This window comes from Leptonotus elevatus, chromosome 16 (genome assembly GCF_054856555.1).
Source record: "Leptonotus elevatus isolate MCC_2025b chromosome 16, RoL_Lele_1.0, whole genome shotgun sequence".
Classification (NCBI taxonomy): Eukaryota; Metazoa; Chordata; class Actinopteri; order Syngnathiformes; family Syngnathidae; genus Leptonotus; species Leptonotus elevatus.
The window spans coordinates 2,199,017-2,221,500 of record NC_141254.1 but is presented as its reverse complement, the minus strand read 5'-3'; the positions used below and the strand labels follow the sequence as shown (position 1 = coordinate 2,221,500).

At 38.8% G+C, this 22,484-nt stretch overlaps 1 protein-coding gene across 5 annotated transcripts in view; it reads left to right on the top strand.

The window, feature by feature from the left end:
• Positions 1-18,694, top strand: part of slc8a2a (solute carrier family 8 member 2a) — a 50,848-nt gene extending 32,154 nt beyond the window's left edge. For 3 of the 5 annotated variants that reach the window (XM_086098615.1, XM_086098612.1, XM_086098613.1), the window contains 5 exons: positions 2,897-3,009; positions 4,802-4,825; positions 7,860-7,959; positions 16,604-16,873; positions 16,951-18,694. In XM_086098615.1, the coding sequence (XP_085954741.1) occupies positions 2,897-3,009; positions 4,802-4,825; positions 7,860-7,959; positions 16,604-16,873; positions 16,951-17,327 (884 nt within the window). In that variant the 3' untranslated portion in view covers positions 17,328-18,694. The remainder of the gene's footprint in view (positions 1-2,896; positions 3,010-4,801; positions 4,826-7,859; positions 7,960-16,603; positions 16,874-16,950) is intronic. The other 2 variants (XM_086098616.1, XM_086098614.1) reach the window with 1 other exon arrangement.
• Positions 18,695-22,484: the final 3,790 nt, after the last annotated feature.

Below are 22,484 nucleotides of genomic sequence, written 5' to 3'. Positions count from 1 at the left end.
TACTAATATATATATATATAAAAAACCCTCTCTACTTTTTGACAATAGATATTGTAAACAGTAAGAGCTTTTTTATTTCTTTCAAAATGCAAGACCACGTGCAGATATTTGTTTGATGATAGTTGTACTGTACATAAAAAAGAACATTCAATCCAAAGTGCTTATTTTTCATCAGGCCACTATGTACACAAACAGTTTACTGTAATTTGTGCAATTAATGGAATTTAACTCACGGTATTTATACAACTGTAACTCATTCATTCAGTTAGCTTTATACAAAATAGTCAAATTTGCATCTGTCCCTATGTTTAGCAAATATTTAACAAAAAAATCATCTCATGACAACTTTAGCAAATCTAACTATTACCTCTCTGACAGTGTCAATACAAACTGTGTATTATTCTCTTTGTGTATTTTTTTTTATATATAGCTCTTTCTTTTGGATCTCATTAGATTATGGAAGTGGTCATTGGTTGGGGTAACTTCATACAGTCCATCCATTTTAGATTTTTACGCTTTTAGGGTTATGAAATATGATTGCTTAGTTGATTTAAATGTATTTGTTGTCATACTAACATGGGAATTGAAATATGTTGATTTAATCATTATTTATGTTTTTACAGCATTACTGCTGAATCAGGGTAAGACACATAAGTTTGTCGGTTGTGTTGAAGTATTCCAAACACCAGTTTGTATACAAATAACCAATACTGTGGACATAAATAGATGCTGTGAAATGTATTTGATAATCCAAAGGCCTCATATTCCCTTTTACAGAACATTTAGTAGATTTGCTGCTCTCTATTGAACTGTGCTCATTAATATAAGAGAGCAGCCAAACAATCACTTTTGTTAGTCCCCATGAAGTGGCAGGACAACATACAGTATGGTTCAATCTGGTTCCATACATAGATGTTTCTGATTATATATTTGACACCATTTGGCCAAAGAAGCTGAGGTCAAATGTCTAAGCTAGTGAATCCCAAACAGTGTGCCGGGGCACATTCATGTACCATGAAAGCTCTCAAGGTGAAATGATCAAATTTCACGTAATTGCTCAGAAAAGTACTTATTTATAGCAAATAATGTATCTTTGTTCATCTATTTGTATATATGCCAGCAACTAGCGACAGGCAGAACAAATATTGGTTCTTCTATTAGATTGTAGAAAGTATATAATTGACATGTATTTACTTTTTATAAGATTTTTGATGATGATTGAAGATTTGGTGGTGTGCCGTGAGACTTTTCAAACTTAAAATATGTGCTTTGGCTCAGTAAAGGTTGGGAATCACTGGCCTAGGCAGTAAACACATATTTTTTTAAGTCTTCAGAAATTAGTTACTCCATCCCCGGTTCAACAGGGCTAATGAGCCTTCATTACGATGGTGACTAGGGCACGGTGCTAGGGCGTTGTGAATATGCAAGTGGTTACTTGTTTCAAACTCTAGCACCACATATGGTAGTCTGAAGAGAATGACGAGCAGGAAAAGAGCAGAAAAAAGGACAGAGAGAGCAAATGAGAATATATTCTCATTTACCTTACCTTGATAAATAGAGGTGAAACAAATGATCGGAAGCTAATGCTAAAATGCAAATTTATGCAAGTACTGCTGGCCCTATTTTCGTAGACAGGAGCTGAACTAAGTATCCTACCTGATGATGTTTTTTGCATAACAGTGGATTCCCCAAACGGCAGGAAGTATTTTCTAAAGCAAGTATTTTCTTGCCAAAATTGCCATTTTACAACGCTCCTGTGTCAGGTCCTCTTCTGGAACACTCAGCAACCATTGGCTCATATCTGGAAGTGTCGGCTCGTCTTGTCTTTGTGAGGTCACGTGATCATGCAAGACCTCTGCCTCGGAGGACTAGCATCTAGACCGGTGGTGGAGAAAAATCTTTCTGTGTGGTGTTCTGTGTTGAGATTATCGGAGCAGACCACACACAATACGACCAAAAATGTTAAATGCCTGATTTGTTGATGTTTGTGTGTGGAGTCTGTCATCGATTAAAAAATCTTTTAGGATTTGAAAAAAAAAATTGTGGGCAACTTGGTATTTTCCTTCAATTTTGCATATTGTGGTGCTGTATGCTGACCCGTGTCAGGAAATACATTAGATTGTTATTGAAGTGACAAATGTTATTGTGAGGATGGATGATAGACTTATATTTTTTTTAAGTCTTGCGATCTGCCCGCGATTGACTAATACAGTGCTGTTTATTTGCCCGCTGAAGTTCTCGTCAAATTATTTTTGCATAGTTTCCCAATTTTCAAATCAAACACATTTACATTAAATGTTTGAAAAAGATAACCCAAGTCAACATAAAATGCAGTTTGTAAGTTGTGATTTTATTTAATTAAGAGAAATTAAACGATTCAAAACTACGACGGCGTATTAGGGCCACGTATAAAAAAAAAAATTAGAGGCCGGGGCAATATTACGAGAAAAAAACTTGCAAATTTGCCACATATATTTGGAAGTTTATAAAGTTGCAAATTTATGACTTTATAAAGTGGCAGAAAGAACTCAGAAACTTACAAGAAATACACGTCGCGTAGCTATAGTCTAATGTGAGGATTCGGTGGTGATTAATGGGACTGTTTATAAAAAAAAAAAAGGTGTAATTTAAACTTTACTCTTCATACACAGCAGCTAGAGCGTCAACATTCCTGATCCTCTATCAGCTGACTCACGCTAACCAATCAGAAGCTGGCATAGTTTAGGTAACTGCAAGTGAATGACGGAGAGCAGCCGATTCAACACATCAACATGGCTACTTGTGCAAAAAAATACCAAAATGTATGAATGTGTAAATAAATATGGGACTGCATTTCGTGATGGCCGTAATAGGCACTGCTGCAGTAATGAAGGAAATTCTGTTTCATCTTCAACAGGTCACCCTACCCCTGAGGAGGAAGAGGCTAGGAGAATCTCTGAAATGGGCAAGCCCATTCTTGGAGAGCACAGCAGGCTAGAGATCATCATAGAAGAGTCCTGTGAGTTTAAGGTGTGTGTGTGTGGCTGAATATCTAGAATAATCCACCCTGCATTACTTGTACTGTTGTACACTATAAAGGATAATAATAGGATAATTGATAACCAAATTAATGATCATATATCCCCAAAAGGCCTTTTATTGTTATAATTTTCATTATCATTATTATTATTATTGTTGTGGTTTTTTGTGAAAGTCACATTTTTAAATATAAAGGAAATGGGTCTAATTTGACCTGATTTGAAAGTCGCTCTATCATAAATCTAGGTGATACGAAGTTGAGCTGCATTAATGCTGAAGAGTATGGAGGACCAAAACTGCCAAAATTATAGATATAGAAAATATAATTCAAAAATTAAATAACAAAATTAATGGAAATATATATATATATATATATATATATATATATAACTAAAAAATAAAATAACAAATGAGATTAAAAAAATAAAAGTAAATATAAAAATAAATGTTGAAATAAATACAAAAATATATAAATATAATTAAATATCAATCAATAAAAAAAAACGCTCTGCTCTCACATTTATTTATTTTATGCTGCAGAGGCCCTGCCAGGAGGCGGAAATGTTATTCAAATGAGGGGGTGGTCCTAAGTGTGTCTTGGGTTGGACTCCGCCGTTGCAAACTGCCTTTCATTGGTCAAATGAGTGGGTCGGCAAACAAGGACGTCTCGCCGGCTTGCATTGATGAGCTCCAGCAATGGACGACTATCTTGTAAACTGTCACCACAACTTGCGAGTTGAGTTGCTCGACAACAAATCGACGTTTGCAGCATGAAAAAAAAAAAAATTGAGAGCAGAGCGTTTTTATTTATTGATTAATATTTAATTATATTTATACATTTATTTTTGTATTTATTTCAACATTTATTTATTTTATTTTAATTGTATTTTTTGAATCTCGTTTTTTATTTTTTATTTTATTATTTATTTATTTATGGAAATATTTTTTGTCATTTGTATTTCCATTCATATTTATTTTTGGGGATTTAATTTTTTTATTATATTTTTTTATATATGTTTTTATTTTCAATTTTAGTCATTTATTTATTTATTTAGTCATTTATTTATTTTTAATTTTGGCAGTTTTGGTCCTCCATAGAAGAGTGGTACACTACCCTACACACAGAAACACCAGTCTTGGGACGTGTTGTATAATGAATACAATATCCACTAGTTATGATAACCGTCCCCTTACACAACAACAGAAAAACTTGAAACAAAAAACAAAGTCAGAAAAGTTCTACTATATGGAATACTGGAGAGTTGTATTATGAAGTGATAGCATAAATAAATATGCTGAGATAGAGTGAGTGAAGCACAGTGAATTTGGACCAGCGGGGGACAGGGGAGAGATTCACTAAATGTGTTGAAGAATTGTCGAACTGGCCTAGAGTGAGTTGTCCCTAAATCAGCTGCTCAAACTATTGCCATGACCCTGGATAGGATAACCACTATAGAAAATGGCTTAATTTTGCATTACTGTCCACTCAATTAGGGTGAATTCATAATTTAAAAAACTTTGGCACCTGTTACTTGGTACATGTTTTTTTGTTTTGTTTTTTTGCTTAATACAACTGAATGGTTGTTTGTCAATTACATCCCAGTGTGTAATCAAAGAGAATTGTGTTGGCTGCTCAAATTTTTTATTAAACAAAAGTACTCTACCCTGTAACAAAGGTGGGATACAATATGATATCAACCAGTTATGAAATTGAAAGTCTCTATCAAAAAATCAAGTTGGTATGATTTGATTTACTAACAACCTGGCATTTTTCCCACATCAGACTCCCAATGGCGTGCTTGACCAGGTACAGTTTCAGTAGTGTGCTGTTTTCAGAACATTTCTTATTACAGTTTCTCATCGCACACATTTGGATATGCAGACTTTATTGCATATTCACAAATGCCTTGCTTATTAATGCATGACATGAATCTGAAGATGCACAAGACTAACCCAGGGGTGTCAGGAACAGGCAAGGCTGGACTGGCCATCTGGCATTCTGGGCACATGCCCAGTGGGCCGGCGTATTTTGGGGCCAATGCAGTGCTTTTTGGTTACAGTGGAACCTCGGAGTTTGAAAGTTTCAGAACTTGTACAAATCGGACTTCAAACAAAAAATCTGAGTAAAAATGCCTCAGAGTTTGAACTCATTTTCGGAGTTTGAACACCCAAGCAAAGCAAGCTAAGCCGAACGTACCTTAAAAACAAGTAGCCGAGTGAAGCCGAGCAATGCCGAATGCTCACGTTTCGGTAGTTGAGACGTTGAACTGCTCATTTCCAGTCAGATCCTGAATACTCCCGGAGGTGCTCCATACTCGCGAGTGCATCGACGACAATTTTCTTCGCTATGGGCCCAAAGAAAGACAACAGTGCCAGTGGCAGCAAAGAAAAACATACAGCTCTACAAACCACAGTGGAATTAGGAAGATTATCGCGTTGTTGTAACTACTGTGACTACTTCTGTAAATACTGGCACGAGGACCCCCTTTAGCTCTTCAACAACACGCCTGACGTTAAACAACACATGCAAGGACCCCTAAGTAGTCTAACAATATGCCCAAAGTAAAATACACAAACTCAGCACTGAACTAAAGCAAGCATTAATAACATAGCATTTATCATCTACTGATGCCATCACACCACAACAAAAAAGGTAAGGTATTTTTAATTAAATACTGTGCATGTTGTAAATAGAAATTATAATAGAATTTTCTGTGTTTGTAGCTTGGGAACGAATTAATTGCATTTACATTATTTCCTATGGGGAAATTTATTTGGGGAGGTTGAAAAATTCGGACTTTGAACACTTCACAGGAACAAATTATGTTCAAACTCCGAGGTACTACTGTATTATTTTCCTCCATTTCACCCCAGGACACTGGCCCAGAATTTAGAGGGACGAATCCATTTTGAATATAGACAGCAAACTGAACCAACATCAGTCAAAATATCAGTGGTAGAACAATGCCTGTATCCAAATTTACAAGGCTGGGTCTTCGGAAGACCGAATTTGTCGGCTGCATGACGTCACTCCCGGCGTAACTTGACAGCGCGCACAGGCTTATGACTGATTTACACGTGGATTGTCGGTCAATGTGCTACTGACAAACAGCATTGACAATCCATTCATATGTAAGTCTATGCGTGCTGTTGAGTCGCGTCACTTTCCGAGGACCCAGCCTTGTGAATTTGGACACAGGCAATGTGTTAGACGGGTATGGTCAGGAGTCAGGCTGGCTCGGGCCGGTGGGCGTAACTCAAAATGCCAAGGCAGATTATTATTATTATTATTTTATTTTATTTTTTTACCAGTCCAGCCCTGGGAACAGGATATACTCTATACTGGTCAGTTCATTATTGGATGTGTATAGGTACACTATAAAGTACAAATTATATTAGTATTGTGGCTAATTAGCTAACTAGCTAACAAGTAAAGACTCAACTTAAACGTGGCAGTTGTGTCTGTAACAACCACCTTATTCATAATGGCTTTATGAAAGAGGACTGATATTGACCCACCAATTAAATCAAAATCCACCTGATCAGGTTGAAACCTTGTTACATGGGCCAGATTAAGGATCCTAATGGCCTTGTTTTGGGACGTGGGTCTTAAATTTGACACCCCTGAAGTCTTTTACATTGTACTGTGTGTCTTTTTCCTTAGCCAGAAACACTATTTAGAGAAGTAGTACTAGACATAATGTTTATCATTGCCGCGTTTCCACCGCAGGAACTTCGGGGTAAATTTACGAGGCCAGCCCTATATATGCGCGTCTCCACTGCAGGAGCCTTCCCAACCGGGCCACATTTACAGGAACTTACGGGGACGAGCGGAGGTCCTACTCGAGGGTAGATACTTCGCCAGCCCGATAAACTCCCGATCGGGCTTTCGTGCTGATTGGCTAAAAGTTATTTAGTATAAAAAATTATCTGACCTTCATGCGCGACGATGGTGCATTCTCGACTTCAGTCTCTTCCACCAAAACAATTCTCTTAATAATCCTTTGCCTATTTTCATTCCACTCTACTGTTAGCCTTTTCAAATTCTTCATCTAGACGGCGTCTCCTCTCACTCAAACCATCCAGCCACACCAAGTACATAAAAAAAAGCAGAAAAAAGGGCAACCGCCACAAGTTTTTCTCTTTCCTCGTTCTGATTTTTGCCGCGCCGTGCTTGGATGACGTCACAGAAACCGTCGCAAGGCGATTACGTGTCGATCGAAACTCATGACTTAGGAGTCAGCCTTTTCAAATTCTTCATCTAAACGCCGTCTCCTCTCACTCAAACCATCTATCCACGGCAAGTACATAAAATAAAAAGCAGAGAAAAACAGCAACCACCTCATGTTTTTCTCTTTCCTCGCGATTTTTGTCGCGCGGTGCTTGGGTGACGTCACGGGAGAAACTGTCGCACGGCGTTGACGTGTCGATCGAAACTCGTGACGTCACAAAATGGGTCGTACTCCGCAGTGGAGACACAGCCACAAGTGGGCCGGCTGAGAGGACGGCTCCTGTGAAAGTCCCTACCCCCCTCCCCATACCCGAACGTCCTGCGGTAATCCCAAACACTCATTCGGATAGGGTTGGTAGCATTGGCCAACATACATTCTGCATGTTAGGCTCATTGTTACAGCTGTGTTCCATAATCTCTGTGTAAAGAGGTGGATATTTTTATTCTCTCTAATATCTATCTTAATTTATGTCACAGTAAATTATTAATGATACATACAAAAATATATTTTTTTGGTGTGAAAAAAATATATATATATCAGATTTTTTTGTTGTTGCAATAACTGAACAACCATGATCTTCAACCTACACTGACCTATTTCGTCTGACAGAATACTGTGGATAAACTCCTTAAGGATACAAATCTGGCAGCTGTGATTGGTTCACGTTCATGGAGGGAACAGTTCATTGAAGCTGTCACAGTCAGTGCAGGTAAGTGGCTATCATTTAAAAGTGATTGTCCAAATGTGATATTCCGCTTAACTGGGGTCCATGTTGTGGGGGCAGGATCTTAAGCAGGGAAACTCAGACTTCCCGCTCCCCAGCCACTTTGTCCAACTCTTTCGGAGGGTTTGGCTGAGTCCAGCCCACTGGAAACGAATCTGACTTACTTTGCTGAGCTGCTTCTCCCCAGCAATACAGACCAAACACTGACACTGGTCGTACAGGGACCGAACAACCCATATCAGGGGGTCTGGTACCCTCAACCCCCTCCCCCACAGAACTCCCTGAGGGACATGGACTAGGTTGACATGCAGGCAATAACCGTTAAAAACCCTAATATTGGCAATATTTGGTTTTTTTAAGGCCATGTAAACACGCACAATATATAATATATACAATATGCCCTTATTCTAGTTTTTAAAAACCCAAATAAGAACCGAATTCTTGCGCATATAAACACATTTCGAATACCTCGATTGAACAGCGCATTGTTTTTCGCTGTGTGTATGCTCTCTATTTTCTTCTTCATCTTCTTCTTCGCTTATTTGAATTTGGTCTATGTAGTCACGACTTGTATGCACAGCTCCGTCCTACCCACTAAAGGAGCCTCGCTTGAATACATTGATTTCTCTGTGGCGTTTTCATATTATTTTGTGTCTCTACGGCGAAAACACCACAGTTTGTGCCTATTATACAAGTATATAAGTCCGTGCTTCTGGCGTGTAACCCACCGGAAATACTCAAGCCGGTGTAAACAAACATGACGCTCGCAGCAAAGAACCACACTTCTGGAGCGAGGAGGAAACGGACTACATTAGATAGCATGGTGAGTGACATAAATATAATGTCCTTTATTGAATTATATTAAAGGTCTCATATTATTCAACTTTTCAAATAGTTCTCAAATGTGTATAAGACATGCATTCGTCATGACTTTGGATCTAATATTTGTGCTGTCCCTAAATCAGCCACAAAACGCTCTGTTCAAAACAGCCTGTTTCAGGGGTGTGTCACTTTTATGTAATTAGCTGCACCAGGCCACGCCTAGGCCATACCCTTCTCTCTCGAAGGGGCAGTGATTTCGGTCATGGTAGCCATGTGCAAATGTTGTGAATGACGACTGTCTATGGGAGCAGAAGAAAAGAAAAATACAGACATGTCTTTTACACATTTGAGAGAATTATATGTGGCATAACGTTATACCATAACAAAAAGTAGTATAATAACGTTACTACTGAGACTATGTTGTAATGTTAGTTTGTGATTGTTTAGGCAATGTTTATTTTGCCGTAACCTGCAAACCTCCCGCTAACGTTATTTTGCTGTGAATGTCTCCGATTTTCCGTGAATGCTTGTAGACATTTACAAGCGGTTATGAATAACACAATGTGCACATTTAGGCCACTGCGCAGTTGCAACGTGCAAGCCGTCTCGTCGAGGCCGGTTAGCATCACAAAGCCATGTCACTTGGTGGCGAATTGCCAGTCACGGCAAATTAACCACCGTGGATTGTATCTTGACAAAACAATACGCAACCGCTTCATATTAGCAACCACCGTCTGCTTTATCATATCTGACCTCTTGTAACCAAACAACCTCCACACGACAAATGTAGCTCCCACGTTAGGCACTAAAAATGCACCAGTAATATGGTAGAAGGTGCACGTCTCTTATTAGAAAGAGTAGGAAGGAAGGCTAAATCAAAAATGTTAAACTTACATCTCTGCCGTTTGCAGTCGTGTCACACTGTTGGGACCGATCCATTATGTTTGAACGTGTTGCAAATCCAGCTCTGAACAGGCTTTCACTAACAAAACAGTCCTTTGAGAAATGATGTCGGTACACGTTCTTCAAAAATCAAATTAATCCACTGTCTTCTCAAAGATTTGGGATGAAGGAAGCAACCACTTTTTCCTGATCATGGTTTCCCCTCTCCACTGAGCATTTGCGAGCAGCGGGAGAAAAAGATAGGAGCAGCATTTTCTGGCGGCGCAATTGCACTTTATAGTCAATGTACAATACTTCACACCAGCGGGCACGGATGCGTACGGTGCGGTATGGATGACTCGTTTGTAGGCTATTTGGAGCGGGAAACGGTACGGTGCACTTAAAATCGGCACATTCAATGTTTAAAAATAAATACATTTCTTCGCACCAGCCAAATCGGCTTTGGGAACGGACTGCAAAATCACACACGGCGTCCTGTAAAGATCTGTAGTCACCCGGAGATAGTGGTAAGTGTTTACTTGTTTAAAACTGTTGATAACAATAGTTATAGAAAATAACAAAAGGAAGGTGCTGCAGCAGAAAGAGCGGCTCACCTGCAGTGCAGTACTCAGCAGCGCTCTCTTTTTTGACATAGTTTACCAAGCGACCCTCTCCTTCTCCGGTGTGCACAACAAATCTGCTGGGACTCACAATCGCCAGCGAGCAGCAAGGCGGACACTCAACTCCCGTGTTTGGTGTTTAATTCAAACAGACGCTTGCTTGCGTCACCAGAACATCTTCTTGATGCCATATTCTTTCGGCTTGAATTTTTTTCCGGCCGAAAGCCAAAAATGCAAATGTTTGCCATTTTCGGCCGAAAATCTTCGGTGGCCAAATATTTGGTGCATCACTACTAAATACACTAACACTAACTGGCATGATGAGACACACCCAGGCAAGACACAAGTGGCTGAGGGCACTGATTGGTTGACACGCGAGGAAGGGCAAGCAAACACAGGTGAACCACATAAAGCTTGACGAGACAAGGGAAGGACACAGGGACAACATAAAACACCGATTACACAGACAAAAAACAAGAACACCCAAAATCAAACAAAAACCTAACCCCATAGAACCGAAACATGACATCAACCAAGATAGCCCTGCAACATCCAGAGCTTTCAGGAATTTCGGGCGGATGCAAACAACTCCCGGAATCCTGGGGTTGAAAAAAAGAAGCTTTTTTTGTCTTTTTCTTTTTTTCTCCTGGGTGTTTTTAAAAAAATACATTTTATTCTGCCATTCAATACATTTAAATTCTGTACAGTCAACATATCATACTATTATAATACTACCTACACATTTTCGAATCATTGACAATACACATCTGTATTTCTTTCTATTCAGGCCGATTTTTACATAAATCTCCATATGGATTAATGAATTGTATTTTACCCTTTTTTTAAACATTATCAAAAATATATATATTTAAAATAAAACAAAAAGCCTGCAGGAGAGTAACAACTCAAAATACCTTGATCCTTCTTATCCAATGTAAGACGTATACTAACCATTTAGACCAGTCCCTTTCAAACTGTCCTTTAATCTGATTTTATATCAGTCTCTCCATATCCTGTATATCGTCAACTACCTTCCTCCATTGTTCCATTGTAGGCGCATCCGCCTTTAGCCATTTCTTAGTAATAGCTTTTTTTCACAACAGCAAGAATTATTTTTTTTATCAAGTATTGGTCTTCTCGTATATAACCTAGGTATAACACTTCAAATGTTAATGGTAAACCATAACCCAATATCTTACAAAGAGATTTATGAATCATAACCCAGAAAGGCTTGATGACTTCACAATTCCAGAAAACATGGAAATGATCTGAGTGAATGCTCACACAACCTCCAGCACATGTGTCATTTTCAGGCACCTACCCCTAAGTTTGTGTGTAATGAAATAACAAATTTGATTTTTCCAAGCAAATTCTCTCCAACCTTGTGAGTGGGTTATAGTAAGATGAGCCTTCCACATGTCATTTCATCTGCCTTCTGGAATGTCTTCATCAATCTCCTTTTCCCATTTGTTCTTCACATATATACTGTATATAGTTGATCCATTTCTGGAATCCATCAAGCATCAATACAAAATTGATACAATCCTACTTGGAGTCTTTCTATATGCTTGTACAAAAATTCTAACAATTGGATGAATTTGCCCCTCTCTTATCCTAATCTGCCTTTGATAATAGTCTCTTAATTAAAGATACCTAAACAAATCCTGGTTCCTCAAGTACTATTCATCTTTCAAATCCTGGAATTCCACCATCACAACCTTTCTTAATTATTTTGCACACAGCTGTCAAACCTCTTCCATTCCATTGTTTGAATGTAACATCATGCTTTCCAGGGACAAATGTGTCATCCCATCCAATCCATTTCAGTAAACCCAATTCCTTTCCCAGTTTGAGTTGTTTACAAATTCCATACCATGTTTGCATTGAAAATTCTGTAATTGGGCTCAATTCTGGTTTCACTTCCTTCCTGGGGGGGTACAAGTTCCCCTCCCAACAATGTTTGTACAGGATAGTTATCCTTGATTAATGTCCTTCCATTTGGCTATATAGTCAGAGCTGCACCACAACAAAAGTGGATGCAGCTGCGCAGCTTCATAATACACTCTCAGACTAGTTGGGCCTGCCCTCCTTTTTCTTTAGGTAATTGAAGGGTGGAATACTTTATTCTTGGCTTTTTGCCTTCCCAAATAAATTGTGATATTAGTCGGTCCAATTTAATGAACTATATATTTGGGATGACCACCGGGAGCGACAAGAACAAAAACAACGGGGTAAAATATTCATCTTCACAATATTAATATATGTAGACCATCTATCTATGTCTCTCTTAATATTTTCATTAATGTCCTCATTGTTCTTTTCATACAATTTCCCACGGTTCTTAGTTATCTTTACTCCTAAATATGACAGTGTTTTCACCCCCATGCAATTTACATTTCTTTAAGTTTTGGGTTGGCGAGCAATAGAACATCAGAACCTGTGTTTTATGTAAACGAGTGACGACCAAATTGTTCCAAAAGTGTCAATAAATGTTGAAAATTATTAACTGGATCATTTAAATAGATCAGTACATCATCAGCAAACAAACTTATGATGTGATCTTCCTTATCTTCTTATACCTGTTATTGTGATGTCCTGTCTGACCGTCTAACGGTTCAATGTACAAGGCGAATAAGGTTGGGCTCAGTCAACAGCCCTGTAGTGCCCCTCTCCAATTCAAATCTTTCTGATAAAAAAACATTTACTTTTACACATTCTTCTGGTGCGCTATACAGTGATTTTATACAATTAATTGATATTTTATTAAAGCCAAATTGTTCCAGAGCTTGATAGAGGAAATCCCACCTGACCCGGTCAAATGCCTTCTCCGCATCCAGTCTAATTAACGAGGTTGAAGTTTTGTTTTTGTGTATGTTATGAACTATATGCAAGGGTCTCCTTATGTTGTCATGTGTTTGTCGCCCCACAACAAAGCCAGATTGGTCTTAATCAATCAATTCCGGTATAAATGATTAAGACGGTTAGATATAATGGTAGTGTATAATTTATAATCAATATTTAAGATTGAAATTGGTCTATAATTTTGGCGATAGTTTTTTTTCTTTTAGTGTTTTAGGTATCACTGAAATAATCGCTTACCTCTGGGGTGGGGCTGGGATAATATTGTTAATCATAATCCAATTAAATGTGTGAAGGACAGGCAATAGTTTTTGTTTTGTTTTTTACCATTCTGCGGGAAACCCATCACTTCCCGTCATCTTGTTTGTTTTTAAACGACCAATCGCCATCTGTATCTCCTCATCAGTAATTTGACTTGTTAATTGCTTATTTTGCTCAATTCCTATTGAGGGTAAATCTAAACTGTCTAAAAGATTTTAATTTTGTTCTGGTCTGTGGCTTGCGGCTGCGCATAAATATTTTAATAGAAAAAAAATAATATTTCCTTTAGCTTGTGTTTCATTTGATTTGTATTAAGGTCATACATTTGAGAGATATTGGTCTCTGCCTGTTTTTTTATACATCTTACCAATAACCTAGCTGCCCTTGGGCCAAAGTCATAATAATTGTGTCTTATGTATCTTGCTTTTAATTATATTTCTTCTTTGAGTAGTTCATTAATCTCCCTCCTAATTTGCAACATCCGTTCTTGCAGCACCTGATAAATTTCTTACTTTATCCTTTTGCTCCAAATGTCTAAATTCAGTTGTAAGCAATTCATGCCTTTTAATTTTTTCCTTCTTGTAAAAACTTGCTATAGATAGCAATTTGCTCCGCAAAACTACTTTTAATGTATCCCATACTGTTGCTGGATTGGTTGCTCCGTTATCATTTTGTCGTATCCAATTTATCATCCATTATCAAGTTGAAGTCACCTCCACACACTCAAAGCCCTTCCATTTCGGAGGTCCATTATCTTTCTAAAAAAAAAAAGGTTTTGTCACTCTCCGGTGGTGCATTTATTTTTATCAACGTGATTACTGTCTGTTCAATCATTTCTTTTTTAATGACACAACGTCCTTCTTTATCTTTTACTTCCTTTTCGCATTTAAATTTAGTTGAGTTGGATATTAATATTGCTACTCCTCTTTTCCTACTATTAGAATGTGAACTATAACACGTGTTTTTTAATTCCAATCGCTTCAGTTTCATGTTCAATATGTGATAAATGTGTTTCTTGTAGGAAGGTGATCTGAATTTTTTCTTTCTTTATCATAGCAAGCACCTTAGCTCTTTTAATAAGGTTTCCAAGTCCATATACATTTAGGGACGTGAGATTTAGCACCGAATCGCTAGCGTCCATTGGGTGGGGTATTTAACAAAAATGTGTCTCTCCTGCAGGCAACCATAATCATTGTGAAAAAAACCCTCTTCTGAACATCTCTCAAACTGAACAAAAAAATCTATATAAACTGGTAACTTCCAAGATAAGTAAAAAATTAACTCTCTTATCTTAGTGGGGGAAATCCTTCCTAAAAAGTAGGGCCCCCAGCTAGTTATGAGTATAATCCTTATCGTCCTTACCTTACTCATACTAGCAATTCTTAATCCCATTCTCCCAATTTCATTGAATCTCAATAACCGTATTACTTACAGTCATGTTTTGTTTTTGTTTTTTGATAATGCAGTCCTCTCAAGTTATCCAGTGTTGTCCTTGTGTTGGAATTCCTGCAGCCGGCTCCTAGCCGTCTTCCAGTCTCGCTAGTTCGGTCAATCCGCTTCCAAGCTTCTGTCCCATCTGACAGCAGTCTTTTGAGATGGGAGTCCTCCGCATTTACCGGAGCGTCCTCAATCTCGTAGCCCCATTTCCTCATGTCACCGACAAGTTCTTGGGCACTGTTGTACGTCTTCACTCCACTTCCCCAGTGAATTTGCATCTTGTAAAGCGGTGTTTGGAAGCGGATATTCTCCTTCCGTAGTGTCTTCTTGACATCTGAGTGGTAGCGCCCTGGCGGTGTAGTCGTGGTCGAAATATATTCTATCCTTCCCGTACGTAACCACCTCTCCCCACGCTTTCTTCAGCACCATCTCCTTAACAGCATATTGTTGAAAGTTGACAATAATTGACCAGGGTGATTGATTTGCTTTTGATTTAGGTGCCAGGGCTCTATGTGCGCATTGAATCTGTAAATCTGTGTCCATGTCGAGTTCCTTTTGGAGCCACACGCTAATAACCTCAATCATTGAACTACCGCTCAGCGTCTTCTTTTATTCCGAAAATCCTCATGTTGTTTCTCCCGGACCTGGCTTGAATATCGTCCGATTTATCGAGGACCCGCTGTCGTTCTGTCAACACTTCGGTTAATGCCCCGCCTGCCATCACGTTCCACTGCTCCAATTCTTCCACTCGCGTTAGCATGGCGGCCACTTTGTCTTTCTGTCCCTCTATTTCCATTGTCAACGTAGTGAATTTCTGGTCAATATCCTGTTTCAACTCTGTCATTTTGTTTCTCATCCTGGATGTTATTTCTTATTTAACTGCATTCAGTTCATTTTTCAAGTCTGCCTGCATGGCTTGTATCTGTGTGCTAATGCCGGCTAGGTTAGCCTGTAGCTACATCCCTTCGTTAGCCTCGGGAGTTAGCATGTTTCTCTCGTCATTTCTGCGGCTTTTATCTTTTTCTGGATTGTCCGGTTGCTTCTTATTTTTCGCTCTGGTGGTTCCCTCGTTCATCTTGATGTGCTGCTCACACTTTGTCTTGTAGCGAGTTTAAACGGGATATTCTGGTTGGGCAAAGGGGAGCTCTCAGCTCAGCCGTGTGTTGCGTTCATCCACCAAACTGGAAGTCCCACCTAGACGCTTTTTAAACACTTTGTGGTCTCAGCCCCAAAGATAGGCTATCCCAGCGTCCTCAGACTCTGCTTCCTCATGGGAAGGCCTGTTGGTGGAATTGAAGTCTTCGACCACATTTCATACCCTGTCCAAATTCACAAGCCTGGGTCCTCCGAAGGCTCAATTTGTCGGCTTCATGACGTCACTCCCAGCTCGACTCAACAGCACGCACGGATTTACACATGAAAGGATTGTCAGTCAATGTGCTACCGACAAGCAGCGTTGACAATCCATTCATATGTAGGTCCATGCGTGCTGTCGAGACGTGCCGGAAGTGACTTCGGCCTTCTGCGGACCCAGCCTTGTGAATTTGGACTCAGGGATAGTGTCCCGAGTTGAAGTCAGCTGTTGTGGTTGGTACTCACAAATAAGTATGGTGTGACCAAAAAGTCCAATGTGATTTCCCAATTTACTCACAACTACAGAAGAACCTGCCCTAAGATGTTTGAATACTATCTGCTTTTTGAATTGTTTTGTATAGGACAACATACATTCTTTCTTTGTTTTTTAACAGGTGATAGAGACGATGAGGGCCAAGAACAGCCAATGCCAAACTGCTTTGACTATTTCATGCACATTTTGAGCCTTTTTTGGAAGATTCTCTTTGCTTGTGTCCCACCAACTGAGTACTGGAATGGGTGGGCGTGTTTTATAGTGTCAATATCTGTCATCGGAATTTTAACAGCCATTATTGGAGACCTTGCGTCCCATTTTGGCTGCACAGTTGGCCTGAGAGACACTGTTACTGCAGTGGTATTTGTAGCCCTGGGGACTTCACTTCCTGGTAAATATGGCATCTGTATATTTACAGCTTTATATTACATTTTTTAGTTTATGTAATAGTGAACTTTTAATCCACAGATACATTTGCCAGCAAAGTAGCTGCAACCCAGGACCAATATGCAGATGCATCAGTGGGAAATGTAACTGGAAGCAATGCAGTGAATGTGTTCTTAGGTATTGGTGTAGCTTGGTCTATTGCTGCCATTTATTGGGAAGTCAAGGGTAAAGTTTTTCGTGTGGACGTTGGTTCGCTGGCCTTCTCGGTCACACTCTTTACCATTTTTGCCTTCTTCACGATGGGAGTGTTGATGATCCGCCGGAGGCCCTCCATAGGGGGTGAACTGGGAGGCCCACGGATCCCTAAAATCGTGACATCGCTGATTCTCTTCGGACTCTGGTTCCTCTACATTCTCTTCTCAAGTTTGGAGGCCTACTGCCATATAAAAGGCTTCTGATAGGGTCACTAATAGCACAAAGATATATATACAGTATTCTTTTGGAAAGAAATGATTACTGACAAATTTTAACTAAGACCCATCATCACTTCTGGCATGATATAGTGTTAATTAAACGAAGAGGAAATGATTAATTTTTTTGGGGTCAAAATTAATTTTATGCTTGATGCTGTATGACTCATAAAATATATTAGTTTTGCCCCCCCCCCCCTCTCTTAATGCTTATTGGGGCTCCTGAATTATTTTTTTTCTTTGTATAATTTCATGTAATGTATCATGTAAATTATTGTACATTTTCTTAATAGATATAAATACGATGTAATTTATTAGAATTGTAATGGGAATTTTAATGTGTGTTTTTATCTCAATTGTCTCCACTAGAATGTTAACTGCATTATGTAGCATATAGACACCTTCCTGAAATAATAGGCTTTTTCTTTTTTTTGCCCAAATCATGCCTTAATCAGGAGTTGGTAAAAACAATTGACAGATCACACAGCAGTCTCCCCGAAATTGAATTATTAATTAATATATTATATTTAATATTTGTTTTTTATGTGTTCTGGAAAAAAAATACATAGGTCCTTCTTCTTCTTTTTTTAGGGGGGTGACTGTGTATAACTTATCTTACCAGATTGATTGAATGTTCAAGGGTTAGAATATTATTGCATGTGCCTGAATGAACTGCTATTTAAAAAAGTGTTGGTAAGGGAAAAAAGGGATGTAAAACATACTATGAAGGAACAATGCATGTGTATAAATTCTAGTAATCTTCCTCTATGTGAATTTAATTTTTGGGTTACATATGCAACCGCTTGACAAAATATGCAACCGCTGTGAATGTGATTTGAGGCATTTCCACTCTGTGTCATGATATGTATTCAAAGAAAGAGAGAAATTATATACTGTATATAAAAAGCACTTTTGATTACCCACCTATCGCGTTCATTGTGTATTATTAATTACTACCACATAGATAGCTGATAAATCTTGTGTGGCGCTCTGCTGATTTACAGTACCTCTGTTTTGTTGTTCAAGCAACCATTTGAAAACTGCATTACGTTTGCGCATGCGAGAAAATCACGTTTGACTACCAAAGTAGCCGTCATTTGCAGGCATTTTTTATACAGCTTTAACCCTTAAGTGACAAAACGACAGGTGCACTTTGTGCCATTTTTAACTGTCCTAATGGAGTTTATAGGGGAAAAAACACCATTGCAAAGCTCCAACAAGACAGAAGTGTACGCTTGTAAACCTCCGTTCATTCTTCCCAATTTCCAGACAGAAAAGAAAGATCCAAACGAATGTAAGAGGCAAAACAATTTTTTTACATTTCATGAACACATTTATTTTGTCAATATCCTGAAACCGGGGACGAAGGCAGCACAAAGCTTGCTAGTGGACATGAGTAGCTAAATGAATAGAGGAACAGAACATAAGATCAACCCGACAGAAATGGTTTTCCAGTCCATCCATCCATCCATCCATTTTCTGTACCGCTTGTCCTCACAAGGGTCGCGGGGGTTGCTGGAGCCTATCCCAGCTGGCTTCGGGCAGTAGGCGGGGTACACCCTGAACTGGTTGGGTTTTCCAGTCACTGTACTTTTTATATAGGAAAACGTTTCCAGTACATTGTGTTGGCTTTATATATTATTGCGGCATGTCACATTAGCAATAGATTCGCTGAGTGTTATGTGGCCAGAACAACACTATTTACATTTTATTGGCAGTGTTTTGGACTAACCCATTATAAAACTAGAGATTTACACAATCATTACGTTTCACAGCAACTAAGAAATGCAACATTACATACTTCGGACATCTAATTACATTATGTGCCGCAGAGGTGGCAAATTCAGTTCCAGAAAGAAAGTAAAAACCCTGCCGCAGTTTGACTTTGACCACTGGTGCTAGCTAGCTCCTTAGCAGGTAAACCATGGGAGCTATCTAGGGAGCTAGCTAACTAGCACCTGAGGCTAAAGCCAAACTGTGGCAGGGTTTTTACTTCCTGGACCTGGATTTGCGACCTCTGATGTGCTGTCAGCACTAAACATCCCCAATGCCCCAGCTGGGCTAATCCACCACGCTCGGTTCTTGGTTCACAATGGACACACCGCAGCCCTGTCATTTAAAACCTGCTTCCAGCCCTTTGACCTTCCTCAGTGAAAAAATATCCTACCTGTCTCTTCCTCATGCCTCGGTGTCGCTCCTCAGTCTGACTCCCGGTCAAGTGCACACATTCAGTCAAATATTAAGCACTTAACTAAGCTTAACTGTAGTGTCCCAGCAGAGAGCAGTCAGTAAACGACACACTATGTATGTTTAAAATAGATTAAATGAAAAACATCAACTTTCCAGCGGTTGAAATGTTCCAAATCAGAACTCCCTCAGTTGGATCCCACTAGTTTTCAATGAAAGTTTGGTAGTCGACTACTAGTCGGCGTACCCATAATGCACCGCGCTGCACAGATGTGCACTTGTCCAGAAGTAAAAAATCCTGCCAGATTGGCTTTTCCAACCCTGACAGCTATCTAAAACACAGGAGTTTGCCCATGCTCCACTCAACTCCACAAACGGCTATCTACCAATCGTCTTGACTCCACCAAGCCTCAGCAAACAGCTACCTATTTGCCGACCTCCATCTTTTGTCTATGGAGAATCTCACCTACCGCTGATATGCTTTGGGTCCAGACTACGTATGCACTATAAATAATGGGTGTCCCCAGAATAAGTCAGGATCCAATGAAATTCTGGTCAGGTTTGAGACCTCATCACAGTACAGAAACAACTTTGATTAAAGTACTAAATGATATAAGATTGAGCACTGGTGCAGGGAAGATATCGGTGCTCGTCTTATTGGACCTCAGTGCAGCATTTGACACGATTAATAATATACTGTTGAACAGGCTGGAAACTTGGGATTAAATGGAACAGTCCTAAAATGGTTCAGGTCCTACTTGGAAGAAAGGAGTTACTTTGTGACCATTGGAAATTTTGAATGTGGGGTCCCTCAAGGGTCAGTCCTTGGACCACTGTTGTTCAGTCTGTATATGTTACCTTTGGATCAAATGCTTCAGAACGCCAATTTTGACTATCATAGTTATGCAGATGACACACAACTGTATTTATCAATGTCCCTAATGACAGCATTTCAATTAACATATTGCGTCACTCACTAGAGCAAATGAACAACTGAATGAACCAAAATTTCCTTCAGCTAAACGAAAACGAAACAGAGGTCATTGTTTTTGGCAATAAAGAAAAGAGGATTACCTTGAGTCACTGCCTTTACAAACCAAAGACCAACTTTGAAATCTTGGGGTGCTAATAGACTCAGACCTGACTTTCAGCAATCATATCAAATCAATCACTAAAACAGCCTTTTACCCGCCGAAAAACATATCCAGACTGAAGGACTGCATGCTCCAAGCAGACCAAGAGAAGCTTATCCATGCTTTTATCTCTAGCAGACTTGATTACTGTAACTGTCTTTTGACTGGACTCTCTCAAAAGAACACCAGGCAATTGCAGCTCATTCAGAATGCTGCAGCTCGAGTTCTGACCAAAACACAGAGATCAGAACATATCACTCCAGTCCTTAAGGCTTTATACTGGCTCCCAGTCAGCTGTAGAATATATTTCTAAATTCTGTCTCTGCTCTGTAAATCACTGAATGGTTCGGGTCCTGAATATATTCAAGAAATGCTGATTGAATACAAACCCAGCAGGGCTCTGAGATCTACAGACTTGGGCCAACTAGTGGAACCCAGAGTTTGAAGTAAACATAGTTAAGCTGCATTTAGCTGTTATGTTGCACACAAATGGAATAAGTTGCCCTGAGTGTAAATGCTTTTAAATCCAGGTTAAAAACTTTTCTTTTTTCACATACCTTTGATTAAGGGCTTTTAAAGATTTTTAAATAATGTTCCCCCCCCCCCTTTTAACTATTATTATTATTACTATTTTTTGAACTTCCTTTTGCTAAATGTTTTTAAAGTTTGCTGTCTAATGTTTTAACATTGTCAATGCATATTCTTTTAATACATTTTGTAACCTACTTTTGTTTTCTCTTCTTTGCTTCTGAATTCTGTTAACTACTGTGTTTGTTGATACTTATAGGTGTTGTCTTTCATTGTGTAAATCACATTGAGTTGCCTTGTGTATGAAATGTGCTATACAAATAAACTTGCATTGCCTTGACTGTGTGATCACTAAACATTTTTGGTCTGATTTAGTGGATTTTTTCTTTAAAGCCTCTTAACCCCATACAATCTCTAAAATATGTACTTTGCGGCTACAATAACACAATTTTGAATATTTATTTTTGTTATTCTTTATGCAAAGTTTTTTTTTTTCACAAACAAAAAAACGTCTTACCCCAGATTTGTGTAGGCTTATTTCCTTTTGGAATTGAAATCCATTTTCAAAGCTATAAAATTAATCAACAATAAGAAAAGCAGTTAATTGTTGAATATTTTAGATGTTTTTTTCCTATGATAATTCAATTGTATAATATCCAAAGACAGTTGACCTGTTTTCATTTGAAATGGCTATTTTGTGTGTCAAACATACGGCCCGCGGGCCGGATCTGGCCCGCAAAGGGGTTTAATCCGGCCCGTGAGAATTTTTTTCAAAGTAAAAAACAAAATTGTAATGTCGGACCAACTAATCAGCCGGCCACTATCAAAAGATATACATTTTTAATTTAGTAGTCCTCAGATGAACAATGCAACTTGTACATGGAATTGTCCTGGATGTCATTATTTTACACACAACTTAAAGTTACAGTTTGTTTAAAGTTCTTTAAAAATCATAGACCAACATGAACGTGTTAAATACGACACAAATTCAATAACTGGTAACACAAATACATATGACAAGGTTAACATCCTTATAACTTTATTAACTGTGCCACACAATGCATTCTGAGAACAATATATATGCAAAACAGGTAGATTTAACATGTCCGGAACTCATACAGGCAAAATGTTGCCGGGTTCCATTTGTTTTCGTATTATTTTTGGGAACAATATTATTACAGTTGAACTCTGTAATTTAGGGCTGGCCCACAAATAGCGAAAATCTGCGTGTAATTGATGGCAATTGTTTTTAAGTTATATACCGTTATTTTACCAATCCGGCCCACTTGGTACTATA